Source organism: Danio rerio, chromosome 10, assembly GCF_049306965.1.
Source record: "Danio rerio strain Tuebingen ecotype United States chromosome 10, GRCz12tu, whole genome shotgun sequence".
Taxonomy (NCBI): domain Eukaryota; kingdom Metazoa; phylum Chordata; class Actinopteri; order Cypriniformes; family Danionidae; genus Danio; species Danio rerio.
The window spans coordinates 26900525-26924840 of NC_133185.1; the positions used below are offsets into that span (position 1 = coordinate 26900525).

Here is a 24316-nt window from a genome sequence, read left to right on the forward strand (position 1 = left end):
TTCAAACAGAAATCCCAGAAATCATAACATGGCTTGTGCAGCTTGGAGCATGCTTCAATCATTAAAGTTTTCATTCATTCATGTTTTTAAAAGCAGGCTGCACCTAAATATTCAAATAAACTCTTGTTTGTTATGTAATAAATGAACATAAAATAATTAGAATAAAAATGAAAGTGCAACAGTAAATCAAAACTGCACAGCTCTTAAAGTATCAGTGCTCTACTTTCCTGCTGCAGACTGCGTTCATCATTATTAATCAAACAACAAAAGACAAAGAAAAAAATCCTCTGCTCTTAACTGAAACACTTTTGTAGATTTAATAAGATACATTCATACATTAATTTTCTTTCGGCTTACTCCCATACATATCAGGGGTCATTACAGCGAATTCCGGCATTTGTCTTATGCAGCGGATGCCCTTCCAGCCACAACCCAGTTCTGGCAATTAATAGGAAACAAATCTATAATATGTTTACTCTATTATATAATTTATTTTAATATATTAATATTATTTTTTTCCATATTGAGGTATTGAGAAATTTAAAATTTTATTATCTTGAAAATATATTTAAAAATCTGTCTTTTTGTCTTCTATGTTTTCTGTTTTTAAGATCTCTTATAATTGAAACAGGTTTTAGTTGTCTTCTCTTAGTATTTTTCATGATTACATTTTTTCTCTTTGCGTCACAAAATGAAGTTTTATAAACTAATTTCAAGAGAAGCATGTGATATGATTGATCGTGGCTGGTCTCACATTAATAATCATTGCTACTCCAATCAGATACCATTCCTAGACCAATCAGATGAATTCTAGCCTCCAATAAATAAACCCATTCATCATTCATTCCTTGTCTTCATTTTGAAGAATCCCCCCATCCACCCCGTCTCCTCCTTCACCAGTGGGAGCTCTCGAGAACTACCTGATCTCAGTCCTCCTGTCATGCTGCATGACCAGGCGAGAGCCCTGGGCTCAAGAATCTCCGAGCTCAGGGTTCCCTCCCGAAACAGTATGCCAAAACTGCAAATTGTATCCAGCATTATAACTAAATGTGACCTCTTAAAACTAAAATCTGATAATTCTATACAAGGCCAATCATTTCACATTTAAATTTTCTTGTACAATATAACACAATCCACATTCATTCTCTGGTCCTCTGGTCTTTTTGTGTCTCCTTTTTATTTGCCTCAAAATTTAAGCAATGACATTTGTAATAAAGTTTATACATCTTGCTCTATAAAAGAGCAACCTCAGAGTAAACAGTGTCCATTTATTATCATGAAGCTGACATGTCTCCTTCTCCTTTTTCTCTCTAGATAAAGTAGATGATGAATTAGAGATGACAATGGTCTGCCATCGACCGGAGGGTCTCGAACAGCTCGAGGCGCAGACAAACTTCTCCAAGCAAGAGCTACAAGTTCTATACAGAGGTTTCAAAAATGTACGCCGCTCTGTATTTCTCATTCCCATCACTCCCACATCAGCACATTTACTTCACACAAATTTCTTTTGACACATTTTGCAATCTGATAAGAAACTTATCTGTTTACGCAATATATCCTTATGCCTCGATATCTTCTCTTATGAATCATCGCATCTCATCTGCATATACTGTCCCTGTGGTTCTGTTTGCCCGTGTCTCATCTGTCTTTAAAACACTGTAAACTCTTATTGTTCCTCTTTGCATTATCCAGCCTGTCACTAATCACTGTGTGCTAGCCTCAAGCAACAGTCAGCTATAGTCATATTTCACAATACCAACATTCACATGCTGTATTAGACTCACATAAACAGTCAGGCTCAACAGCACACCCACACAGCAGCTAATGTTTGTAGTGTTTTAAAAAGCTTTATTAAAACCACTAGACTTTTTTGCTCTATATTGTGTTATTTTTAGATGTTACAGTACATAACAATATGTTTACTGCTTTTTTTCATTTTTTATTTATTTTATACTAGTATTTTATTTACATTATCACATTTCTATTTATAAATGTAATTTTTTTAGCATGAAAATACTAAAAAGTGGCATGTTTTCAGGCATGTTTATGTTATTTTTTAACACAATACAAATGTTTTAAATTTAGAAGGGTTAAGAAACTCTTGGTTGAATAAAACATTTTGTATTCTGTCATTTTCTTAAAAGAATTATCAAATAATAATAAATCAAATAATAAAATGAAAACAAATAATTATAACAATAATTGTGGTTGAAATTTTGACACCAGTAAAATAAATATAACAAATTCAGTCAAACACCTAAAAAAAATCAATCCAAAACTATATTTATCAAGTGGTCTCCTAAATTGTTTCACATATTTCTATACTACTGGTTTGAAATATCCAAAAATGAGTCTCGTAGCAATATTATGACCTGTTTGTTTTCCCCCACAGGAGTGTCCAAGTGGAGTGGTGAATGAGGACACTTTTAAACACATTTATGCACAATTTTTTCCACATGGAGGTACTTTCCAAACAATTCTTTAGTTGACACCAAAAAGAACACCTGTCATCACTTTGTGACCCTCATGTTTCTCCATTCCTATAAGAAATTTCTTCATCTTCAGTAGACAAATAAAAATATTTCAATCAAATCTGAAAGATTTCTGTCTCTCCCTTCAATGTGTTTTCAAAATATTTATAAAGATATTTTAAAAAATCCATATGAACTCCATGAGTTCACTCATGGACTCTCCTTTAGCATAGTCATTGATGTTACAGGGTTTGCCACAGCAGAATGAACCACCAATTACTCTGGAATTTGTTTTATGCAATGGATTAAAACAGACAAAATATTCATTTGTGTTTAAGTTTATAAATTAACATGCACTGTAAAAAATTCTAGGTTCCACACAATGATTTGTGTTGGGACAACATGAAGGAATCAAGTTAAAGAGCCCCTATTATGGATTTTTGAAAATGACATTCCATGTCGTTTGTAACACAGCACTAAATGAATGGAAGATTCCAGCTGAGATTTAAATTTAAAAGTGCACCGTGTTTAAAACTATTAATTAATAAAAACAAACAAAACAAACAAAAAAAATATATTAATTCATTAAGGAAAGAATCAATTTAGAGTCGAGGAAATGAACCGTGTTGGGTTTGCCTGAATGCATTAATACGGTACATCACCAAATATAAAGTGCCGGATCCGGTAAAAAGTGAACGCAATTTTCCTTTCAGACACTAGCGGAACACTGGGGATCTCGAGACTGATCATGACACGAAGATGAAGATCACTGACAGTTGGAGATTCGACTGCGGGGAATAAAGGGTTAAAGTTCATTTTCACAAGAATACCAAAGTATAGCCAATCTAGAGCTGTGTTTGTTCCTGTGATTTTACTGATAATTAATACAATACACTGCAATGCATGATTCTGACTTTGTCAGACTTTGACAGGGACTTTGTCAGTAACAGTTACAGTTCATATAGACCAGTTATTTCCGCCTCCAGAACATGAGATGCAAGTGCAATTACAATTCTTCATTTTTTGTAGTTTGCAAAATTTGCATTTCATTTTTGTTGACCTGTAATTGCCCCACATGGCTTGTAATCCCTTATCTATTATAGATCAGTGCTTGGACTGTATCACTCAGGCTAATTCTTATGGGGATATTCACATATTGCGCCCAAAACCAAATTGAAAATGTGACGTGTGCTTCTTCCTTTACTGATTTAAAAGTGTTTCTTAACTCACGATCCTCAGCCATTTGTTTTTGTTATGGCAATCATTGGCTGTTCCTACACATGCGGGGCGTGGCCAATTTTCAAAATAGATAAAGTTTTGATACTGTTTGGAGTAGAGTAATATGCTGTTGTTTAACTGCATTGTTTTAGTGCATTCCTGCATTGGGCTCTCACATACTCTGTTTCACTTCATAGCTTTGTTGGGTGTTTCTCTCTGTCTAGCGGTGAACCCAGTCGATCAATCACAACAGACTGGGTCATCGGACCGATCACAGCAGTTGAGTCTCACGCTGTTGGGAAAAAATGAGTCGCTGAAAGAATTATATACGAGTCGTTGGGATAATTAGGTAAAAGGCATATTACAAGACAATTAAAGTGTTTTTGACCTTACATTCATATCAGCCTGTTGTTGGAGACCCAAAACCAAAATATGACCTTTTGTAATGCATAATAGGAGCTCTTTAACTTAATGGGTTTTAGAAATATAAGTGGACTGAACATAAAACTATTAAGTTATCCCCTAAAAAGCTGAAGAATGGTGTTGTTACAGCTCATTTGAAATAAGTAGTGTATCTTCCAAAATGCAAATGAGGATTATCATTTAGAGCATTTATTTGCAGAAAGTGTCAATAGGTCAAAAGGTCAAAAGATTCATATTGATCTCTTTTTGGGTAAACAGATTTACAGTGGAGAGATTTCATAACGATTATGTTCATTTGTAGCTACTAAGATGAACAAAAGTCTTATGGGTTTAAAATGACATGAGAGTGAATAAATGCTGACAGTATTTCCATTTTGTGGTAAATTATACCTTTTAAATATTACATACGATTTCAGAGAATTAACATATTTAATGTTTTCATCTGTCGCCACTCCTTTAACAGATGCCAGCACATATGCACATTATCTCTTCCATGCGTTCGACACCAGAAATAATGGATCAATAAAATTTGAGGTATGAAGCCTAGATGAGAGCAGAATTAAATTAATGACAACGCACAGAAAAATGATTTTCTCACTCTCTCAGGACTTTGTGATGGGACTATCCACTCTATTGCGGGGGACAGTCAGAGATAAGCTGGAATGGACATTTCATCTCTATGACATCAACAAAGATGGATTCATCAATAAGGAGGTATGTCATATTTAAAGGGCAGGTGTAAATGTCATTACTTGATTCAGTAACGAATTCATTCTTCATGTACCTTTCAGGAAATGACAGAGATAGTGAGAGCGATCTACGACATGATGGGGAAATACACATATCCAGCTTTAAAAGGAGACGTACCAAAGGCGCATGTGGATGCTTTCTTTGAGGTCAGTCATTAGTCTGTTAATTATTCAGTCATTCTTGGAGGTTACATTAAAATTTAAAAACATTGGATTTTTTGTATGCTTTTTTGTGCTTTTGAAAACGGCTTTCACTCAATTTAGTTGATTATAACAATGTAATCGGAATTCTGAGAAATTTTTCATGTTCCTTCTGTTTAATCCCTTCATTATCAGCAGTCACCACGGCAGAATAAACTGCCATTAACATATTAAATTATTAACAATTTTTTTTTTATCTCTAGTCTTGAGTGCCACATATTTCAGAAACCATTCTATAGTAGTGGTGAAGTACTGCTTAGTTATATTAAACTATTGCTGATGGTTAATTATTAAAATAGTTTTTGCTATTTTTTAAGTATTAGTGTGAACTGTTTTTGTTGCTTTTTTTTGGCTAAATTTTGTGAATGATTTTTATAGCACGAGCTGTCACAGCAAGCTAAATACACTTTCACTCTTTCACAGAAAATGGACAAAAACAAAGATGGAGTTGTAACATTGGAGGAGTTTGTCCTTGCCTGCCAAGAGGTACATTCACATTATGTGCAATTTCATTAGTCTTATGCAGGGGTGCCCAAACTCTGTCCTGAAGGGCTGTTGTCCGGCATAGGTTAGATCCAACCCCAATCAGACGCACATAGGATAGCTACTCAAGCTGCGGTCACACTGGACTTTTATCTCCATAGACCTCCATTCATACGCACGCAAATACGTCAGACTGGAAAGGCAAGCTCGTGCAACAAGTTTCGCAGTTCGCTGCGTTGCAAAGTTCAAGCTTGGTGAACTCTGACCTGCCAAATCGCATCACTTGACTGCTTGACACCAACCATGGATCAAAACATGACCTCTCTGGACAGAAATTTAAAATATAGACCAATCGCTTGCTTTTTAAATGTCTAATCATCTTGTTTAATCCCACCCCTTTTTACACCGCCCTACAACAGAATTTCGCACACAGAAATTCTAGTGTGACCGCTGCTTTAATAGGCTTGAAATGTCCTGGCAGGTGTGTTGAGGCAAGTTGGAGCCAGATATGGCAAAAGTACACACATCCCTTACTTAAGTAGAAGTAAACGACTCTGGTAAAAGTAGAAGTACTGACTACACTTTTGAACTTAAGTAAAAGTAAAGAAGTATGGTCTTAAAAATGTACTTAAGTAAAACAGTAAAAAAGTACCAGTTTTAACCACAGTCCACAGACATGCGGTATAGGTGAAGAATAACTAAATTGGCAGTACTGGGTTGCAGCTGGAAGGGTACCCACTGTGTAAAACATATGCTGGAATAATTGGAGGTTATTCCACTGTTGCGACCCCGTATAAATCAGGAACTAAGTTAATAGTAAGGATAGTGATATCCTAACTAAGGATAGTGAGTGAGATAGTTAGGTAACTAGACCTCAAACTACTTACATTTCCAATTTTTATGTAAAACGTTTGTTGGCAATTTTATGAAAGTAGCCAAGCAGCATCACACCCTGTAATACTGTACAACAACATTGCTCAAAGTCAGCTCATGTATCATCATCCTGACGCAAACTCCTGAACAGCGTTCATTATGTAGTTTAAAAACAACAGCTACTATTAATGTTCATACACACTAAAATTAATTCTGTAGGTCTGTATATCTTTTTAAATAATGACATTTTACACTGAATTCTGGCCAATATATATATATATATATATATATATATATATATATATATATATATATATATATATATATATATATATATAATTATTATTTTTTTAATTGTAAAGTGAGAATGGAAAGATGAAAATGGCTCTAAACTTTGTTGAACAAACAAAAAGATATTCTGAACAATGTTGGAAAAGCAGTCACTGACATCCATAGAAGCTCTAACCGATCTGGAACAAGTGGATATAAATAAATGGTGGCAGAATTGTCATTTTTAGGTGATCTGTCTCTTTAAGTTGTTATACAAAATCACATTTTTCACAGTTACCATTGAGATGATAACAGTATTGTCTTTTAAACCATTTTTTAAGTCTGCTTATTTTTATCTAAACATCCAAAACACAAAAAGTCATGTAAAGCACTGAGTTACATGCAATAACAAAGAGCTTAACTAACTAAAAAGATAACACTGCCTCATTGTGGTCAAACTGCTGAACTACATCTAGAAAAAAAATCTATTTTCTTTTCACCAGGATGAAAATATGATGAGATCCATGCAGCTCTTCGAAAACGTGATGTAGAGAGGATCGACGAAAAGAAGAAAAGAACAAAACAGAGAAGAGGAAAGGAAGGGAAAGAAAGCAAGAGTGATTTGATGTTTAAATACATATCTGCTATATTTCACAAGGGAAATTGAAAGCCTGAGAAGGATGAGAGTCTATGAGCTTTGTTTTTCTCTCTCTCTATTTATACTTTGTAACTTACTAAATGTTGTCTCTTGCTGGTGTTTTGGGTAATTACTGGCCCAGAATCCACCTTTATCCAGCCACTGAAGACTACATGAGGTTTCATGACTGTTTGGAAGGCAATGTGCAATGACTAACTAACTATTGGGTGGCAATGATCAACACCCTTGCTCCCTGTGACCATTTTCTTGACCCTAGAGCTCAGGACTCTGCATTTAGTGTTCTGGAACTGCATCCAGGAGGAAACACATCCTCCATTTGCTTGCTTTCTCGACAAAAGAGCTTGCATGATGATAAAGACCAGCTGATATGAGTTGCTTGAAAATAACGTTGGCCTTCTAAATATCTGTTTTTATGATTTGCTGTATTTATCTATGAAACAGGGTTTGGAGGATAATATTTGGATGTTGATTTTGTGTCTTGTGTTGTCAACGTTGTTTGTTTGTAATTGGTGTTTCCAGACGACCTGCTTATGTCTGTCCGTCTCAGTACTTGCCAAGCCATTTTGCCCATTAGACCATAGTGAAAAATGTGGGACAGAACTTACTGTAAAAGTGTGTCTATGTATGGCAAGGTGTGAGGAGAATTAAAGAGTCTGTATTTAAAATCTGTATTCAAACCCAACAAATGACAATCTAGCTTCTGGATATTCTTCTGTCCCTTGATACATTTGCATATGTTCAAAAAGGACAGTTATTTGTAAGTGGAAAAACACATCCATTTACAGTAAATTGCATAAAAGGAAAACAAATACATTAAAGGGAAGTGGTCAGGTTCAATCAAATGACATATAAGCTATGTATATATACAGTAATTGCATAAGTATCATGCCATATGAAGAAATGCCCAGTGAGGCAAATACAAACTGTGAAAATGAAATAACAGAAATATGCTGTGCAATTGCAATATCAGTCCAAACTGATTAAAATCATTTGTGGAAGAACATTCGGCTGTGTGTTTTTATTTTATTGTTTATTACTATGTTATACAAAATATTGGGTCATTTTGCTGGATACTATAATTACACTCTGGTTCTGGTAGAACACAAATATCATTCTTTTATTATTTTTAATAACAACAATGATAATAATTAATTCATCATTCATTCATTTTCTTTTGGCTTAATCTCTATTACAGAGGCTGCCACAGCAGGATGAACCACCAACTATTAGAGCATGTTTTACGCAGCAGATGCCCTTTCAGCCACAACCCAGTATTGGGAAACACTCATTTACACAGACACACACATATACCATGGCCAGTTTAGTATTTAATTCACTTATAGCGCATGTCTTTGGACTGTGAGGGAAACCAGAGCACTCGGAGAAAACCCAAACAAACATATGAGGAGAACATGCAAACTCCACACAAAAATTTAAACTGGTCAAGTGGAACCTTCTTGTTGTAAAGTAACAGTGCTAACCACTGAGCCACCCCAATAATAATAATAATAATGTATAATAATATAACATCTCAAATTTAATATTTGATTAATTGGAGTAATTTATTGTTAGTTAAGATGTTTAAAGATGATTACTTTGATATCTTATGAAACATTAACAACAGATTCTCAAATGCTGGATTGTCAGAAACAAAAAGCAGGTATTATATTGTTTACTGAGTATTAATGGATTCTGTGTCTAAAAATGTAAAAAAACATTTTAAATGACATATTTATTTGAAGGGTACGCAGTGGAGCAGTAGGTAGTGTTATCGCCTCACAGCAAGAAAGCTGCTAGTTCGAGCGTCGGCTGGATCAGTTGGCAATTCTGTGTGGAGTTTGCATGTTCTCCCTACGTTCGTGTGGGTTTCCTCCGAGTGCTCCGGTTTCCCCCACAGTCCAAAGACATGCGGTACAGGTGAATTGGGTAGGCTAAATTGTCTGTAGAGTATGAGTATAAATGAGTGCATATGGATGGGTTTCCCAGAGATGGGTTGCAGCTGGAAGAGCATCCGCTGCGTAAAATATGTGTCTTAATATACAATTTGCTGTGGTGCTCATTCATTTTTGGTGGGTGCTCCTAATTTTTTTCTGGTGCTCCTAACTTTTTAAAGTCGAAAGCACTGGTGCTACCACGTATAAAGATTCATTTCGAGCCCTGCATTGAACAAATACTATTTTTTATTTATTTATTCTTTCATATTTTTATATTTTATATTTATATTATATTTTATATTTTTTATTGTTCTGTGATTTGTTTTCAGTGTAAAATTATTTATGTTTAAATGGCAAAAAAAGTCAATTATTTTTAAGCACAAAGAGAGAAATGGACTATTGTTTGTTTTTATTATTATTTTGTGCTGTATTAATTAGTTACTGAGCAGCAATTAATAACACTGTAAAATATAATTTTTATATAATAATTTTGAATAAGAGTTTTCATGTGATTTTCTAAACTAGTAGTGTTTTGGAATGAATAAATGCATAATAATCGTGATAATCGTGAAACCATGATTATTCATCAGACTATATCGTACAACCAAAATCTATAATCCTTGCATCTCTATTAAAAATGTGCACTTTTACTTAAGTACATGTTTAGTGCTGTATCGGTACTTTTACTCCACTACTTTACTTCAACCTGTAACTACTTTATTTTTTCTTTTCAATGGGGATTGGCAGAGTAAAAAAATCAGTCCTGTGATTTTGTCCAATTCAATCGCACATAGAAAGTAAATCGCATCATACTGACCTACCTGAAGACATGGGCACTTTATAAATGCAGAAAACCAATTGAAACCATTAAAAGTGTCTAAAGATGTCCAAATTTATCACACGCAATGACCCAGAGACTCTTACTTATGAGAAGATGATGAAGTCATTAAATGGCCTTAAACAAGCACTAAGTTACACGCGTGCGAACAAATTGCATGTAAACGCTTCAACCACGGGTGCCCTGGGGGTTGGGTCTTGGGGGGAGGACAATTCTAAGGGCCCACGTACTTCAGGGGTCCCAGGGGCCCTCACAACCTCCCCCTGCCTCTACACTTTCTTCCTCTATGTACAACAACCTCCCCACTCCCCCTTAACTTTGCAAACAAAGACCCCCAGCCGCCCTTTACTTTTGTCCATGATACATCTCCCACCACGTCTCGCACCCAGTTATTGACTTTTGTCCGCGATACCACCAACATCCCCCACCCCACCCCCTCGCTTATCACTTTCGTCTATGATACATCCCCCACTCCCACTGCTTTTTTGGGCCCACCAAAAAAATCCTGTCAGGGTCACAATGTAATACTCACCGCTAACTACTCTTGAGTATTTTAAATAGGGCTACTTTACTCATATTTTGAGTAACATCTACAACAAATAGTTTTACGCTAGTTGTACTGCATTTTGGCAAGTAATGGTACTATTACTTAAGCATGATTTTTCTGTACTCTTTCCACCACAGTTGATTAATGGCCAAATACTGATAAATTAAGACATGATTTGTCGGATTAAATCTCATGCTCTTCAATGAATATTAGTCATACCTCAAACTCCGTGATTCTCTGTCCCTGGAGCTCAGTGATTGGCTGGACCGGAGGACCGTCACAGTAGTGGGCGTGATTTACTCGATGTGGGTCAGTGTGCTCTTCCTGCACTCGTGTTCGCTGACTGCACATTTCAGCCGACGTACAGTCACACACAGCCTGCAGACATGGATCTCGAACAGATGGGTCCCCAAACCTTCCTGTACGGTATGTAATACATTAATTACATTCTATATAGTGTACTAGAAGTACATGGCACTTAATTAGTTAAGCAAACTGAGAATGGTAGAGTGACCTGTCAGCTAACACAGGTTATTACCATTCTCAGATGTCTTTAAAGCACAGTAATTGTATTAATTATTGTAAATACAGTGTAATATCTATTTTAAACTACTCGATGTGTGGTGACTATACTTACAACACGTGTGTCGCATGAGTTCGTACTAGCTAGTCTGCTAGCATAAGAGAGTAATCTCAAAATTGAAGCGAACCATTAAATGACGCTTGTTTACGTTTGTTCTTGGATTTGCGAAGTAATTTGAAAATAAATCCCTAAATACAAGTTTCAGAGAACGAAAAACTAACTTGCATCTGTACGGCTCGTGTCTCTCTGCACGCGCTCTCTAAACACGTGCACTGGCGCTCCAAAATGGCGTCACCCTGCTACACGTGTTAACCGAGACAACGCATGTAACCATTTCTATTGCTTGCCTGCAATGTAAACTTATTTTCTGTATGTATTTTTCACGTTTTTTAGATGCTCTTTCTTTTTTTTATAAATATACTAAGTTTTTTTTGTAAGGTATGTCGGTGGTAACGGCTATGGAACATTGCCAATATTCAGCAAAGCTAGTTTAAACCGTAGTTAACTTATGGTTAAATGTTTGACCTTAGTCTGTAACAGTAAATTAACGACCCACAAACCTGTCCACATGTTGTTTGTTCCTTTTAACACATTCATCATACAAAGGGTCCATGTGTTAACACAGACCAATGCACTGATTTTGAAAGTGGATTGTTCAACAGTTAACAAAAAAATAATCAGACTGTCTCAGATATCTGTCTTGTTTTCTTATAAAATTTTATGTTTTACAGGTTGTGAACTGAAAGCAGGCAAGGATATCACGTTTAATCCAGAGGATGATGATTATGATCATCAATTATCGGTTAGAATGGTATGTGATGTTTCTTGTTTTATTTATATATATATATATATATATATATATATATATATATATACACACACACACACGGGTCCTCAATTTTGATAGCTCTTAAAAGTCATACTTAACGCATTTGTTCATGCTCCTGCAGGCCTGTGTGGATCCCTCGACAAAAGATGAATTGAATGTTGTGGAGATTGAAGGACAAGATTCAGAGGGTCAGAAGGTCAAGGCAGTTCTAGCAACACTCAAGCCTTCAACTCTCCCAAGTGTAAGTAGACTTGGTCATAATTTTTGTAATGACATTTCATACATTTCAATTATTTTCCTTGTTGATTTTAATGAACGTTTTGTTTGCAGGTATGTTTGGGTGGGTTTGAGATCACGCCACCGGTTGTTTTCCGTCTGCGCACTGGTTCTGGTCCGGTTCACATTAGTGGACAGCATCTTGTTAGTAAGTATTGTTTGTAGTCTTGAATGCTCTCAAACTGTTTGTGGTTATCTGGAAATTTCTTAATGGAATCATGTTTCAGTCATGGGAGGAGATCAGTCTTTTGATGAGGAGGAGGAGGAGGAGGAAGAAGAGGAAACCGTGATGACATCCAAGAAGAGGCCAGCGCTGTCAACTCCAAAGCCTTCAGTGAGTTCTGGAATTAGCTGGGAACTACATTTTTTGATGTAATTTTGTGACTCATTTTCTAACAATTTTTCTTTTATATAGAAAAAAATGAAGATGGATGAGGAAGATGACGATGATGAGTAAGTGTTGTTGTTTGTATTTTTGTAAGTTAACAGTCTAAGGTAATTTTGAAGTGCCTTTTTTTATATTTGTGTATCAAGTATAAATACAGTATGTAACATGCTACTTAATTACTTTTGTCATTCCAAACCCCTGAGGCTTCATTCATATTCAGAGCACAAATTAAGTTATTTTAGCTGAATTCTGAGAGCTCCTTCATAGACAGCAAGTTGCCTGACTGTTCAAGGTGCTGAAAATACCAAAATGCAGGCCTTTAGTGGGTCAAGGACAATAATATTAAGCTATGAGAATCCTTGTGTGTCAGTATATGAGAGTGCTGTGCTTTTTATGCATGTTGTGCTGCTGACATATTGTTCAGGGGCCTGTTTCAGTAAGGCGGTTCAAACAACTCAGAGTTTAAACTTGAACTCTGAGTTGATTTACCGAGAGATTAAAATGAGTTTTCGGTTTCAGAATAGCTGATCTGAGTTGGGTCAATCAACTTCGAGTAGACCAACTCAGAGTTAAGCGCGCACACCGTGACTTTAAAAAGGCATTATCAATGGAGCGCAGACATTATGAGTGACTATGGCAATATCTTATAAAAAAGATCACCATTTCTTTCTCCAGCTGAACTTGATGTTCTCATGCAAAGTTATAGCAAATTTGAGCGTATATATTTGAAAAGAAGCAACCATCAGTGAAGAAGAGACAGTTAGCGTGGGAAAACAGCTGCTCAAGTTAATGCGTAATTTCACTTTTTAAGTATTTAAATATTTAAGTATAATAAAATAAGTAATGTAATTTGTGACGTTTATATTTTTTTTTCAAAACTTTTTATTATATACAGTTTTATTTTTGTATGCCCTTACAAAAATAGCCTACAGGAATCCTGCAGGAATTTCATACAGGTATCCTACAGGATTTTCAGCTCATTTTCCTGTAGGAATAACTGCAGGAATTTTGTGAAGGAAATTTTAAGACAGAAATTTATGAAGGAAATTTATGCAGGGATTGTTCCTGCAGGAATTACAATCCTACAGGTCTATTAAAATATATAGTTCCTGCAGGATTATTGTGCAGGATAGATTTGAAGTTAGAGAAATTTCACAATGAATCAATGTATTTTCACAAATTATTTATTAAAATTGTTAAAAAAAATAAAAATAAAAAGTAGACCAGAATCCAATGAACAGGCTGCGTTTACTCCATTTTCCTAAAAAAAAAGAAAAAAAAAAGTGTCCTGTAAGTGGTAGAGTATACAAAATACAGTCTGTACAGTATAAAAACCATTACAGCTATGAAGAATCCCCATAAACAATTAATGGACCCTTTTCACAAAACTGTTATGATGTGTTGTTAAAGATTATCTGCATCCTAAATACCTTAAAGTTTTTAATATTTAGATTTTTTAAACTTATGTACATTTACATTCATTTATGTATAATACAATCTTTATGTCAAATTAAAAAAACAATGCGAGGAGTATCTAATGAAGTGTCTATGGGGACAGGACAGTAAATTTGACATGGTTTTCTGTAGCAAATAGAATTGTAAAAAAAAAAAAAAATAGTTGTACTCTCTCATTCACTGCACTCTGAGTTTACCAACTATGATGATTTCTGCTGCTAAAAAACACGCAAATGTGAAAAGGGTCCATACAAGTGTGTGCGTGTGTGTGTGCGTGCACAAATGATTACCTTACTTGTAACTTGTGCTCATCATTTACTTTTTCCCTTACTGCTGCTCTGATAAATTTTATTGGTACGTTTGGAAACTTCTTCTCTACTACGTCTGTAAATTTCCCTCTTCTGAATATCCTCCTCCTGAGAGTTTCTTTGTTCTCTAAAGAGAAATAGATAAAGTTGAAAATACTTATCTTCAATCATGATAAAGCATGAGCAGGATTTAAGTTTCTGTTGATATGATAACCTTGGATAAAATATCACAATATTGTGATTACTGCTCTAAAATAAGTTATTTTTAAAAATCTGAGTAAAAAAACAACAACTTAAACACATTATATTTTAGAAAAGATTTTAAATATTTTGGAACGGCAAACATGTCAGGCTAAATAATTAAAATAAATCATTGACTGCTGCTGTCGTCATTAGTTTCAAAAACACAGATTTCTTTACAACACATAAAAAACCTTTACAAATACCTTGGAAACGGTATAGCAGAAAATATTGGTGGTTATAAAACCGTGACTTTTCCAAACAGACATAAACCTTGAAACCGCTTATTGTCCAATGCCTACTCATGATCACAAGTCTTGATGTTTGCTGTACGTTTTACCTTTAATGTCAAGAACTGTGGGTGGTGAACTTTCATCCTCATAGGCAACATCCACAACATCCCCAGGTTCAAATTTCTTTTTCAGTGGGTTCTTTTAAGAAACAATAATGTCATAGGTCGATGGTTCCTCCCTCCATTCCACTAATGTTAGGACTCATCTTTTGCCCATTTTCTAAGATAGATAAATATATAGACATAAATAAACACACACATACATGCACACAATTAATTCTGATGGCTACAGCTAACTGTATCCATGACAACAGTTTTACCTTAATGTACCTGCCAAAGAGTAGTTTGCTGTCCGGCCGCAGCGATAAATGATTTCTGAGGTAACAAAAAACTATATTAGCACCATTTATAAGCAGTGAAAATACTAAATAAAACACTGGTTATGTTAACAATGATAAAAATATCATTTCATATAGTCATTTTTTAAATTAAGTTCTGATATGATGGGCGGTAGTAGACCTTAGTATATTACGTTAGCAATGTACTAGTATTGTTAATGTGATCTCGACTTTAAAAATCAGGTAAGTATTTGTTTTGGTGTTACAAAACAATTTACTGATTTAACATTAAAACAGAGCATTTATTAGAGCACTTTAACGATAAAATAACTTAAGAAAAGTGTTTTACCTTCAGAAGACGGTTGGTGACAGTTGACTGACGTGCATTCGAATCGGCGACGTGAAGCGAGTCATCTCAATGAATCGAATCTTTTCTCTGAATGATTCATTTTACCGGAGTTTATAATGTAAACTACACTGTAACGCCAGTAGGTGGCGAAAACGAGCGTCTTTTTTAAGTGTGAAAGACTGTGTGAATCTGTAAAGCACAGATTCATCAAAACACACGTATTCCACAAACAAATCATTTATTTTGTTAAAGAAAAAAGTCTGTTTATAAGAATGTTTGTTTTAATGTGTCTACTCAAGTCCATTTTGTCAAATAATACACACACATATATTAGTAGTAGTCATTATTAACTTAAAATATTGTAAATATATAATGTGTATAAAATAGACCTATACATTATTGGCAGCAATGTATTATCTAATTTCAATTTAGCATTTATATCTTATTTTATTTAAAATGTTTAACAAATGTTTATATTAATTTAATAATTAAATTTACTCTAACATTGCAGAAAACACATTATGTTTACCAATCACCTGAACAATAACCGTAACCTGCTTCTTTTAAAAGAATAAAAATGGAGTAAAAATTGTACTTAAATGAAGAGGCACCAGTTCCAGCTGCCACAAAAAGGCAATGGACACAGAATAAAATAGGTTGCTCAGGTCAAAAAGACAGAGAATAAAGGATAACAGCAACAAACATTTTAAAAGAAAGAGGAAGAGACTCTGTTGAACTCATAAAATGCACAGACATACGTTTAACATATATCTACCTCAAGGACAGGTCTTGCATTTTTTTTATTTATTTATTTTATTTATTTATTTTTTGCATCTAACCAAACAGATTTTTAATAAATGAAAAAAAAAGTATAGAAATGAAACGTAAAAGTGTACAGCTTGCTTGTTTGCATAAATGCATAATTTGAATGGTTTAGTGTAATGGTTGATTTTTATAATTGCCTATAATCTATTTGTATACTTTATGTATTTATTTTCTTATATTTTGTTTGTTTGTTGTAATGTTTATCTGTTAGAACTCATATTGTATTGCTACCAAAAACAAGTGACACAATTTCTTTCATTCCAATTACAACAAATAATTCCTGCAAGCCCTGCAGGAATTATAAAATCCTGCAGGATTTGTCACTTGCTTGGATCCATTGTAAAAACCTGTAGGAAATTCCTGCACATATTGTCAATGTGTCTTACAGGATTTTTGAATTCCTGCAGGACAGCAGCTTTTCTGCAGGGAAAAAAAATGAATCCTTCAGGATTCCTGCAAAAAGTACTGCATGATTCTAAAACCTGTAGGAATTGCCTGCACATATTGTCAATTTGTCCTGCAGGATTTCATAATTCCTACAGGATACCAGCAGGTTCCTGCAGAAAAAAATGAAAATCCTGCAGGATTCCTGTAGGCTATTTTTGTAAGGGTGTGCATATCCAAATCTTATAGATTGATATTACGATTGAAGCACTAAAGGCATATGGTCTTTTTTTTTTTTTTTAAGGATTTTGTTTTTAAACTTTTAGACCGTTGCTGTCTGTTGAGGATGAGGGAGTTCTCAGATTTCATCAGATTTCACCTGAAATATTATTCAAAAGTAATCCAGGGGTTTGTGTTGGCGTTGCAATTTTTTTAGGGGTTTACTATGTCTTTTTGCAAGACAATACATAAGATATTTGTGGATCAGAAATATTTAATTTTGATCAGAAATATTTAATTTGACAAACTGGCATAAGGAACATGTAATGTCATTGTATTTTAATAACATCTTTGTATTAATGATTTATGTAAAAAATATGTTGAATTGAAATCAACTTCTTTTTAGTTGATTACCAACTATTACTGATAAATGAGTGTTTTGGTTCTGTGAAATGGCTTGCAATCTGCTTTCTGCTCAAAAGAGCCACTTGCAAGCACCAGATAACAGGGTTTCCACAGGGTCTTATAAAATCTTAAGTCTAAAATTTAAAAATCGAAATTTAAAGCCTTAAAGGCTGAAATTCGGTGTTCTAGGTCTTAAATATTTTTCCACGTCTTATTTTTGCGACGTCCATGTAACGCTAAATCTAATGCTCATTTAAATTCTTTTTTTTTTTTTTTTTTTGCTGCTAGGTTTTTGGCGTTTTGCCATTTTTTTTTATTTAACTAGTCCAATTGTTATTTGCGGTATTACAATTACAAAAATGTCAACTTGCAATAGCCAATCTCAGTGCGCACAGCGAATGTGACATCATCGATGTGTTTGCGGAGGTACGCTGTGGTTGCACGCCACATGATTTCGGCTGGCAGAGTATGGCAATATTTCACTGACTAATGTTGTCAGCGCAGTATTACACGTCGTGAGCGCATTCGTGTAACTTTTTCACGTGCACTCAACACTGGCAACTCGTGTGTAAATGGTCTGCTCTAGATCCGTCGCACAATGCGGACTCGCACTTTTTATGGCTTGTGTATCCTCCTCTTTTCGTGCTTTTGCTCTCTAGAGATGCTTGAGCATACTGTAGTATTAAGAATAGTAAACCGATAAAGTGAAATACAGTGTAGTTTTACTACAGTAAAGTTTGGTGTATTGTAGAATAATATACCCTATATTGTTAAAAAAAACTACAGCACTGGATTGTTTGTTTGTTACACCTTTGTTACTATAGCAAATATAGTATTATTAATTGAAGTACTTTACAAAACTGTACAGCAGAGACTAGTTTACATTATTTTAGTTGCCATGATAAAAATTAGATTTGGTTGAGATTTATTTTAAGAGTGATTAAATTAAAACCGGAAATCTCATCATAGAACAGTCAATGTTATGGTTTATTAGATTAAAAATGTAATATGTAAGTCTATTTAAGTATTTTGGTTCTTGTTAATTAATAGTGTACCAATATAAATCATATCAAAAAGCACGAAAGGAAGAGGGAAATATGTACTGAGAGCAGGAAAAAAAAATGGTGCAGGAGCAGTGCATATTTGAGAGTGAGAAAATTTGCAGTTTTGTCCACAAACAGAGGAAATCGGTGCACGAGCAAATAGATTTGCCTGCTTGTATTACATAAATGCGCTCTTGACTGGAAGTAACACCATAGCGAAGCTAATAGAATTTTTTTTGAGACTCCGGTGAACAAATGGCATGGCGTCACATTTGAGTTGAATATGAAACGCTTTGAAGAGATTTTGTGTGAAACCGGTACGTCTGTGCCGACATCTTTATGATCCGTCCATGCGTGATCATAGAGAGAACCAGATGACCAACAATTCTTGACAAGAAATTGCTACAGCAGTGGGAAAGGAGTAAAGTTTTTGTAAGAGTTTGTAAAAACCTGGGGGGTAAGTTTATTAAAACAAAATTAAAGGCCCAAAAAATTCGTCTGATTTTTACTGTCTGTTTCTTTTGACCACCCCTATCATTTTAGACTAGCGAACGTGTCGTATATAAATGCCAAGTCCGTTTGTGAGGCGTGTGACGCGGTGCCAGGAGAAAGTATAAATCAGCATTAAGGTGTTTGTTTTTTCTGTAGTTCAATGGTGCATATAACCTGTCTGTAGTACTACGGTGAACAATTTAGTACTCCGGTCTTCAATTTAAAGACATTTATTTTACCACAAATTTTGTGAATTTTTATTTTAAAAAAATGTATTTATTTTTTTACCTTTTCTCTCGCGTGTTTTTGAAATTGTGCTATAGGTCTTAAACTTAATACTTAATAGTCTTAAAGTCTTAAATTTTACATTATAATATCTGCAGAAATCCTGGATAAGCATGCAGTAGTCAACATTTGAAGTGGTGCAAACCTTTCATCGGAGCTGTCCTAAAAATATTTATCAACACATTTTTATTTTCAGGATTTTATTAAAGTTTGTGTTTATTTCAGATGTTGACTTCTGAATTTTTATCTAGAATGTGAGCAAGTATTAATAAAAAGCTTTTGAGAATTGATCACCAATCAAATTATTATATTCAAATATATCTAGTAAAAATAAAGTAAAAATATTCCCACTTTTCCTTACAGTGATGAGGACGATGATGATGATGAAGATGACGATGAGGAAGATGAAAGTGAAGAGGAGTCACCTGTGAAAGTGAGGATATATTCAGGGTGCACATTGTTTAAAGTGCTATAAATATAATTTTGAATCAACTAATTTTTTTCCTCTTTGTTCTCTATCAGGAAAAGAAAGCACCAGCGAAACCAAAGACCCCTACACAGAATGGAAAAGGACCCAAACCCAGTACACCTGCTAAACAGGTTTGTATATCTTTTTTTCTTCTTGAAAGTAGAGGTTCATGTTTGTAGTCTGCCTAGCCTTGTTGTTTTAAAATGATGTTTTATGGAAACAGACTCCACAAAAGGGCAAGAAAGAACAGACACCCAAAATGCCACAAACACCACGGACTTTAGCCGATATCAAGTCCAAGATGATGGAGAGTGTAGCAAAGGTTGGTTTTTCTGTGCATCCCCTCAGCAAGTGAAATTACAGCGAGTTAACAAAAACACTTAAGTTCTTTATTTGCTTTTTTTGTGCAGGGTGTGTCATTACCAAAAGTACAGCTGAAGTTTGAGAACTATGTGAATAACTGCTTCAAAGGCACAGATCCAAAGGTACGTTCATTGCTCTTGTGTTTTGATAGGGATATTTTTATGGCGGCAAATCAATGCCAATATTAATCGAGCGCAGCAGTGATGTTTGCGCGAAGAGAAGTGAACCGTGAGCAGATTACAGGTCTACACGCGAGAAAACTACAGCTTGCGAGCGTACAGGGGATCTTCACGCGCCCACTCCACTGGAGCGCAAGAAAAAAAAGTCTGCGCGCGCGATCAATTCTCTCCGCTCGCTGGTTCTTCTCTCTGCTCGCGTGAAACATTTTGGATTTTTTCTTGTTATCTCTAACGCTATTGGCTACTCTTCCTTTTCGGAAGTTAGCCGGGATTGGACGCAGGTTAAAAGATCCCGCCATTAAATATATATACAATTTGCAAGTCATAATCATAAGAAACTTTCTGAGAACTTTGAGGATTCAATCTCAAGAAACAGTCAAATAATAATAATTAATCTTCTAAAATAATGACTTGCATTCTTGTAACATGACTTTCTAAACCCATTTGATTTGTCCCGTGCAGCACTTGTCTGGTTTGTTGTATTTTATTTTATTATTAACCCCAACAGCAGTGCTCATTATTACACTTGGGGATGATCTTTCTAGGAAATATTGTCTTCAGAAGAGTTTATTTGCTTTTTAGATCTTTCCATACAATGCATACTATATGTGCAGTGCAGCTTTGTATATTATTATAATTATTAACATTGTTTGTAATATAGATCAGTGGAAAATATTTATACTTTTCAATCATTTTTAATTAATGATTGAATAACCTGCATATACTTCAATCAAAAATGATTGGCCCAATCAAACAAAGAATACAGTGACAGACATTCAGATGGGTGTTTATCGCCACCTATTGAGCAACAATTTAATTTCTACAATCTTCGTTTGGCTTTACTCACTGCATGTATCCATTACATTATTCCACTTCAGAGGCATACAAATACCATTTTCTATACAACATGCCAACATCTTAAAGGTCACATATGCAGTTGAAGTCAGAATTATTAGCCCACTTTTTTTCTTGTTTTATTTCGGCTAGAATAAAAGCAGTTTTTAATTTTTAAAAACCCATTTTAAGGTCCATATTATTAGCCTCTTTAAGCTATTTATTTTTTTCGAAAGTCTACAGAACAAGTCATCGTTATACAATAACTTGCCCAATTACCCTAACCTGCCTAGTTAACCTAGTTAAGCCTTTAAATGTCACTGTAAGATGTATAGAAGTGTCTTGAAGAATATCTAGTCAAATAATATTTACTGTTATCATGGCGAAGATAAAATAAATCAGTTATCAGAAATGAGTTATTAAAACTATTATGATTAGAAATGTGTTGAAAAAAATCTCTCCGTTAAATAAAAATTAGGATAAAAATAAACGAGGGCTAATAATTCAGGCGGGCTAATAATTCTGACTTTAACTGTAAAGTGGAATAACAGACTAATGGCAATATATTTACTATAAACCTTTGTACTTTATGCACTTCATGCATGTATAGCCTATTTTGTATATTATTGTCCATCCAATTTATTCTGACTTGTTCTTCATAGAAAATGAGTCAAGGACAATGAGTCTAAGAAAAAAAAAAAGATTTTTATAAATTCAAACAAGTTTGGCTTGAGTTTAGTTTAAATGTAGGCGCTAAACTTCATCATGGTTCAAAACACACAATTAAAGTCTGAATTACTCGTCCTGAATTATTAGCCCATGTATATTTTCCCCAATTTCTGTTTAATGGAGAGATCTTTTGCCACATGGTATAACTCTCTCTTTCTCTCTCAAGTAATAAAGTTTGTTACAAGAATATATCTCATTATTTTGATATGTCATTATATGACTTGGTCATGATGGTAAGAATAGGCATTATTATGAGATTAATTATTACAAGAAATATCTCATTATTGAAAGTAAGTCGTCACCTATTATTACTGAGAAAGTAAATTAAGTCTATTAGTTTCAGATTGTGACATTATGATAAGATATCCTTTATATTTTTATTTAACGGGGAAACTAGCTTACCTGCGTCCAATCCCGGCTAACTTCCGGAAAGGTAGAGTAGCCAATAGCGTTAGAGATAAGTAAACCAAGTCCCGCTCTAGGACTGACAAATCCAAAATGTTACGCGCGAGCAGAGAGAAGAACCAGCGAGTGGAGAGAACTGATCGTGCGCTGTAGGCATGACCTCGCTCGCGAGAGCGTACATCATGCGTACAGATGATGATGATGTTGTGCGCGCGCGGGACTTTTTTTTTTCTCGCGCTGGATCAGTTGTGCGCGCGAGTGAAGATCCCCTGTGCGCTCGCGAGCTGTAGTTTTCTCGCATGTAGACCTGTAATCTGCTCACGGTTCACTTCTCCTCGCGTGCAAACATCACTGCTGTGTTGATTAATATTGGCATTGATTTGCCGCCATATATTTTGGTTAATAGTTTGCTAAACGATTTCCAAACCATAAACCATGACAAAAAAATTTTGCATGCAGTTTTTCAATATGTATAAACTGGCATTTTCCTAATTGCCTTTTTTTGTCTTAGAAATTATAATAAAACGTCTCAATGTGTTTTGTCAATCTCTGGGCATTTTAAGAATTAATTTAAAATATAAACTCACGATTTGTTTGTATTCATCATTTTACTTAACTGCAGATTATAAAGTGTTGAAACTGAGAGCACTAATTGTGAAGGTCTTATGCTTCTGTTTTGTTTTTCCCAAGGTTGTTGAGGAGCTCTGGAAGTGGAGACAGACTGTCAAATAAATGAACTAAAACGCCTTTTATTTTGCTTAAATTAAGCCCCTTTCCCACACGATTTTACTTTTGTTACCTGCAATTTTATGTTTGTTTGTCCCCATACCTTTCAGTTTTTATGTTAAATCCGTGCCATTCCTCGAAATGACTTGAAACAACTTGACCTTGTTCAGTCTGCCTTGTCCTTACCCTCAGTCATGTCATTTGAGTGTGAGGTTAACTTGGCTGCAGTATTGCTCAATTATGAAGCTCTGATTTATATAAAGATATGTTGGTGGTGCCCGTCCATGTTTTCTTTAAACTGACATGGAAATGTCTGCATAGCTATCTGGTTAGATCTGTGATGCGATAATGCAATGTATGAATAGTGGGTTTCAGAATGGCCTCAATGTTTAATTCTGGTATTTCAGCAGCAGTTGATATTATTTTGTAATTGTCATTCCCTGGAAAGAGTTAAATGCCATTGTATGTTCAGGATTGAATGGTCTTCAGATGTCATCAATGTATTGTAATGTCACAGACTTTGCAGCCCTGTCTCAACAGAATCAGGACTCAGGACATTTCAGATGTGGTTCTGTTTTTTGACTTTCTGAAATGTTTAAATGCAAATAAAGGATATATTTCACAACTGAAAGCCCAGCTGTTGTCTAGTGTGTCAAATTTTAAAAGTGCAATAAATGTCATGACTTGTAAGACCACACAGAATCTCCATGTGCAGAAGTTTGCAGAATTTTTGCTTGTTAAGTCTATTAACTTGCGTATACGTTCCTTTTCTTAGTAACTAATATGCAAATGATTTATTTACAGTACAGTTTGCATGGTTATATTTTGTCTAAGTGAATATGAGATTTGCCATTACAAAGAATGTTTTAATTGTAATTGTATGTAAGATGCGTTGGATATGGTAAGTCTTAAAGTTTAAAAAGTCAATTTCATGTTTATTATACTTACAAAATTATTCGCTATAAATTTCACGTATTCTGTCTGGCCTTGTACATGTGTGATGAAAAACACAAAATTTGGAACTCGGACAGGTGAAGGAGCAGTGTCTTTTTGTAATAAACATTTGTATTGATTTTATGGTCCATTGATTGCAATGTTCGTTTAGCTAACGAGGTTTTGGCAATTGTCATCCTGGCATAATTTAACGTGCTGTGCAAAAAAAAGTTACTGTAGTGTACTCTTGCCCGCTTAGATGTCTATGTCGTGTGACATTTTCTTATACTATGCGTTTTTGG

The 24316-nt window shown here is 34.7% G+C and overlaps 3 protein-coding genes and 1 long non-coding RNA gene across 10 annotated transcripts in view; 2 read left to right on the forward strand and 2 right to left on the reverse strand.

Annotated features, from left to right (window-relative positions):
• The window catches only part of kcnip1b (Kv channel interacting protein 1 b), a 65324-nt gene extending 56977 nt beyond the window's left edge, over positions 1-8347 (forward strand). For 3 of the 4 annotated variants that reach the window (XM_021479166.3, NM_001008632.2, NM_001328504.1), the window contains 7 exon segments: positions 1315-1439; positions 2393-2462; positions 4576-4646; positions 4719-4826; positions 4904-5008; positions 5486-5548; positions 7192-8347. In XM_021479166.3, coding sequence (XP_021334841.1) covers positions 1315-1439; positions 2393-2462; positions 4576-4646; positions 4719-4826; positions 4904-5008; positions 5486-5548; positions 7192-7239 — 590 coding nt within the window. In that variant the 3' untranslated portion in view covers positions 7240-8347. 4 annotated transcript variants of the gene reach the window in all.
• Positions 1-11084, reverse strand: part of LOC110438850 (protein mono-ADP-ribosyltransferase PARP14-like) — a 102717-nt gene extending 91633 nt beyond the window's left edge. For both annotated transcript variants that reach the window (XM_073914651.1, XM_073914653.1), the window contains exon 1: positions 10885-11084. The gene's annotated coding sequence lies outside the window, so the exon portion shown is untranslated. The remainder of the gene's footprint in view (positions 1-10884) is intronic.
• LOC141376355 (uncharacterized) overlaps positions 1-16496 on the reverse strand; it is a 974232-nt gene extending 957736 nt beyond the window's left edge. The window contains exons 1-5 of one of the 3 annotated variants that reach the window (XR_012386275.1): positions 15724-16496; positions 15357-15411; positions 15085-15256; positions 14487-14631; positions 13653-14002 (exon numbers count right to left, since the gene is read on the reverse strand). This is a non-coding gene — a long non-coding RNA (uncharacterized lncRNA). The remainder of the gene's footprint in view (positions 1-13652; positions 14003-14486; positions 14632-15084; positions 15257-15356; positions 15412-15723) is intronic. The other 2 variants (XR_012386278.1, XR_012386276.1) reach the window with 2 other exon arrangements.
• Positions 10919-23712, forward strand: npm1a (nucleophosmin 1a). Its single transcript, NM_199428.2, is given in 11 exon segments — positions 10919-11091; positions 11980-12059; positions 12199-12318; positions 12408-12501; positions 12581-12687; positions 12769-12806; positions 19740-19809; positions 19899-19976; positions 20069-20167; positions 20256-20330; positions 23046-23712. Coding segments are annotated over 11 exon segments (843 nt in total). The 5' UTR covers positions 10919-11051; the 3' UTR covers positions 23088-23712.
• Positions 23713-24316: the final 604 nt, after the last annotated feature.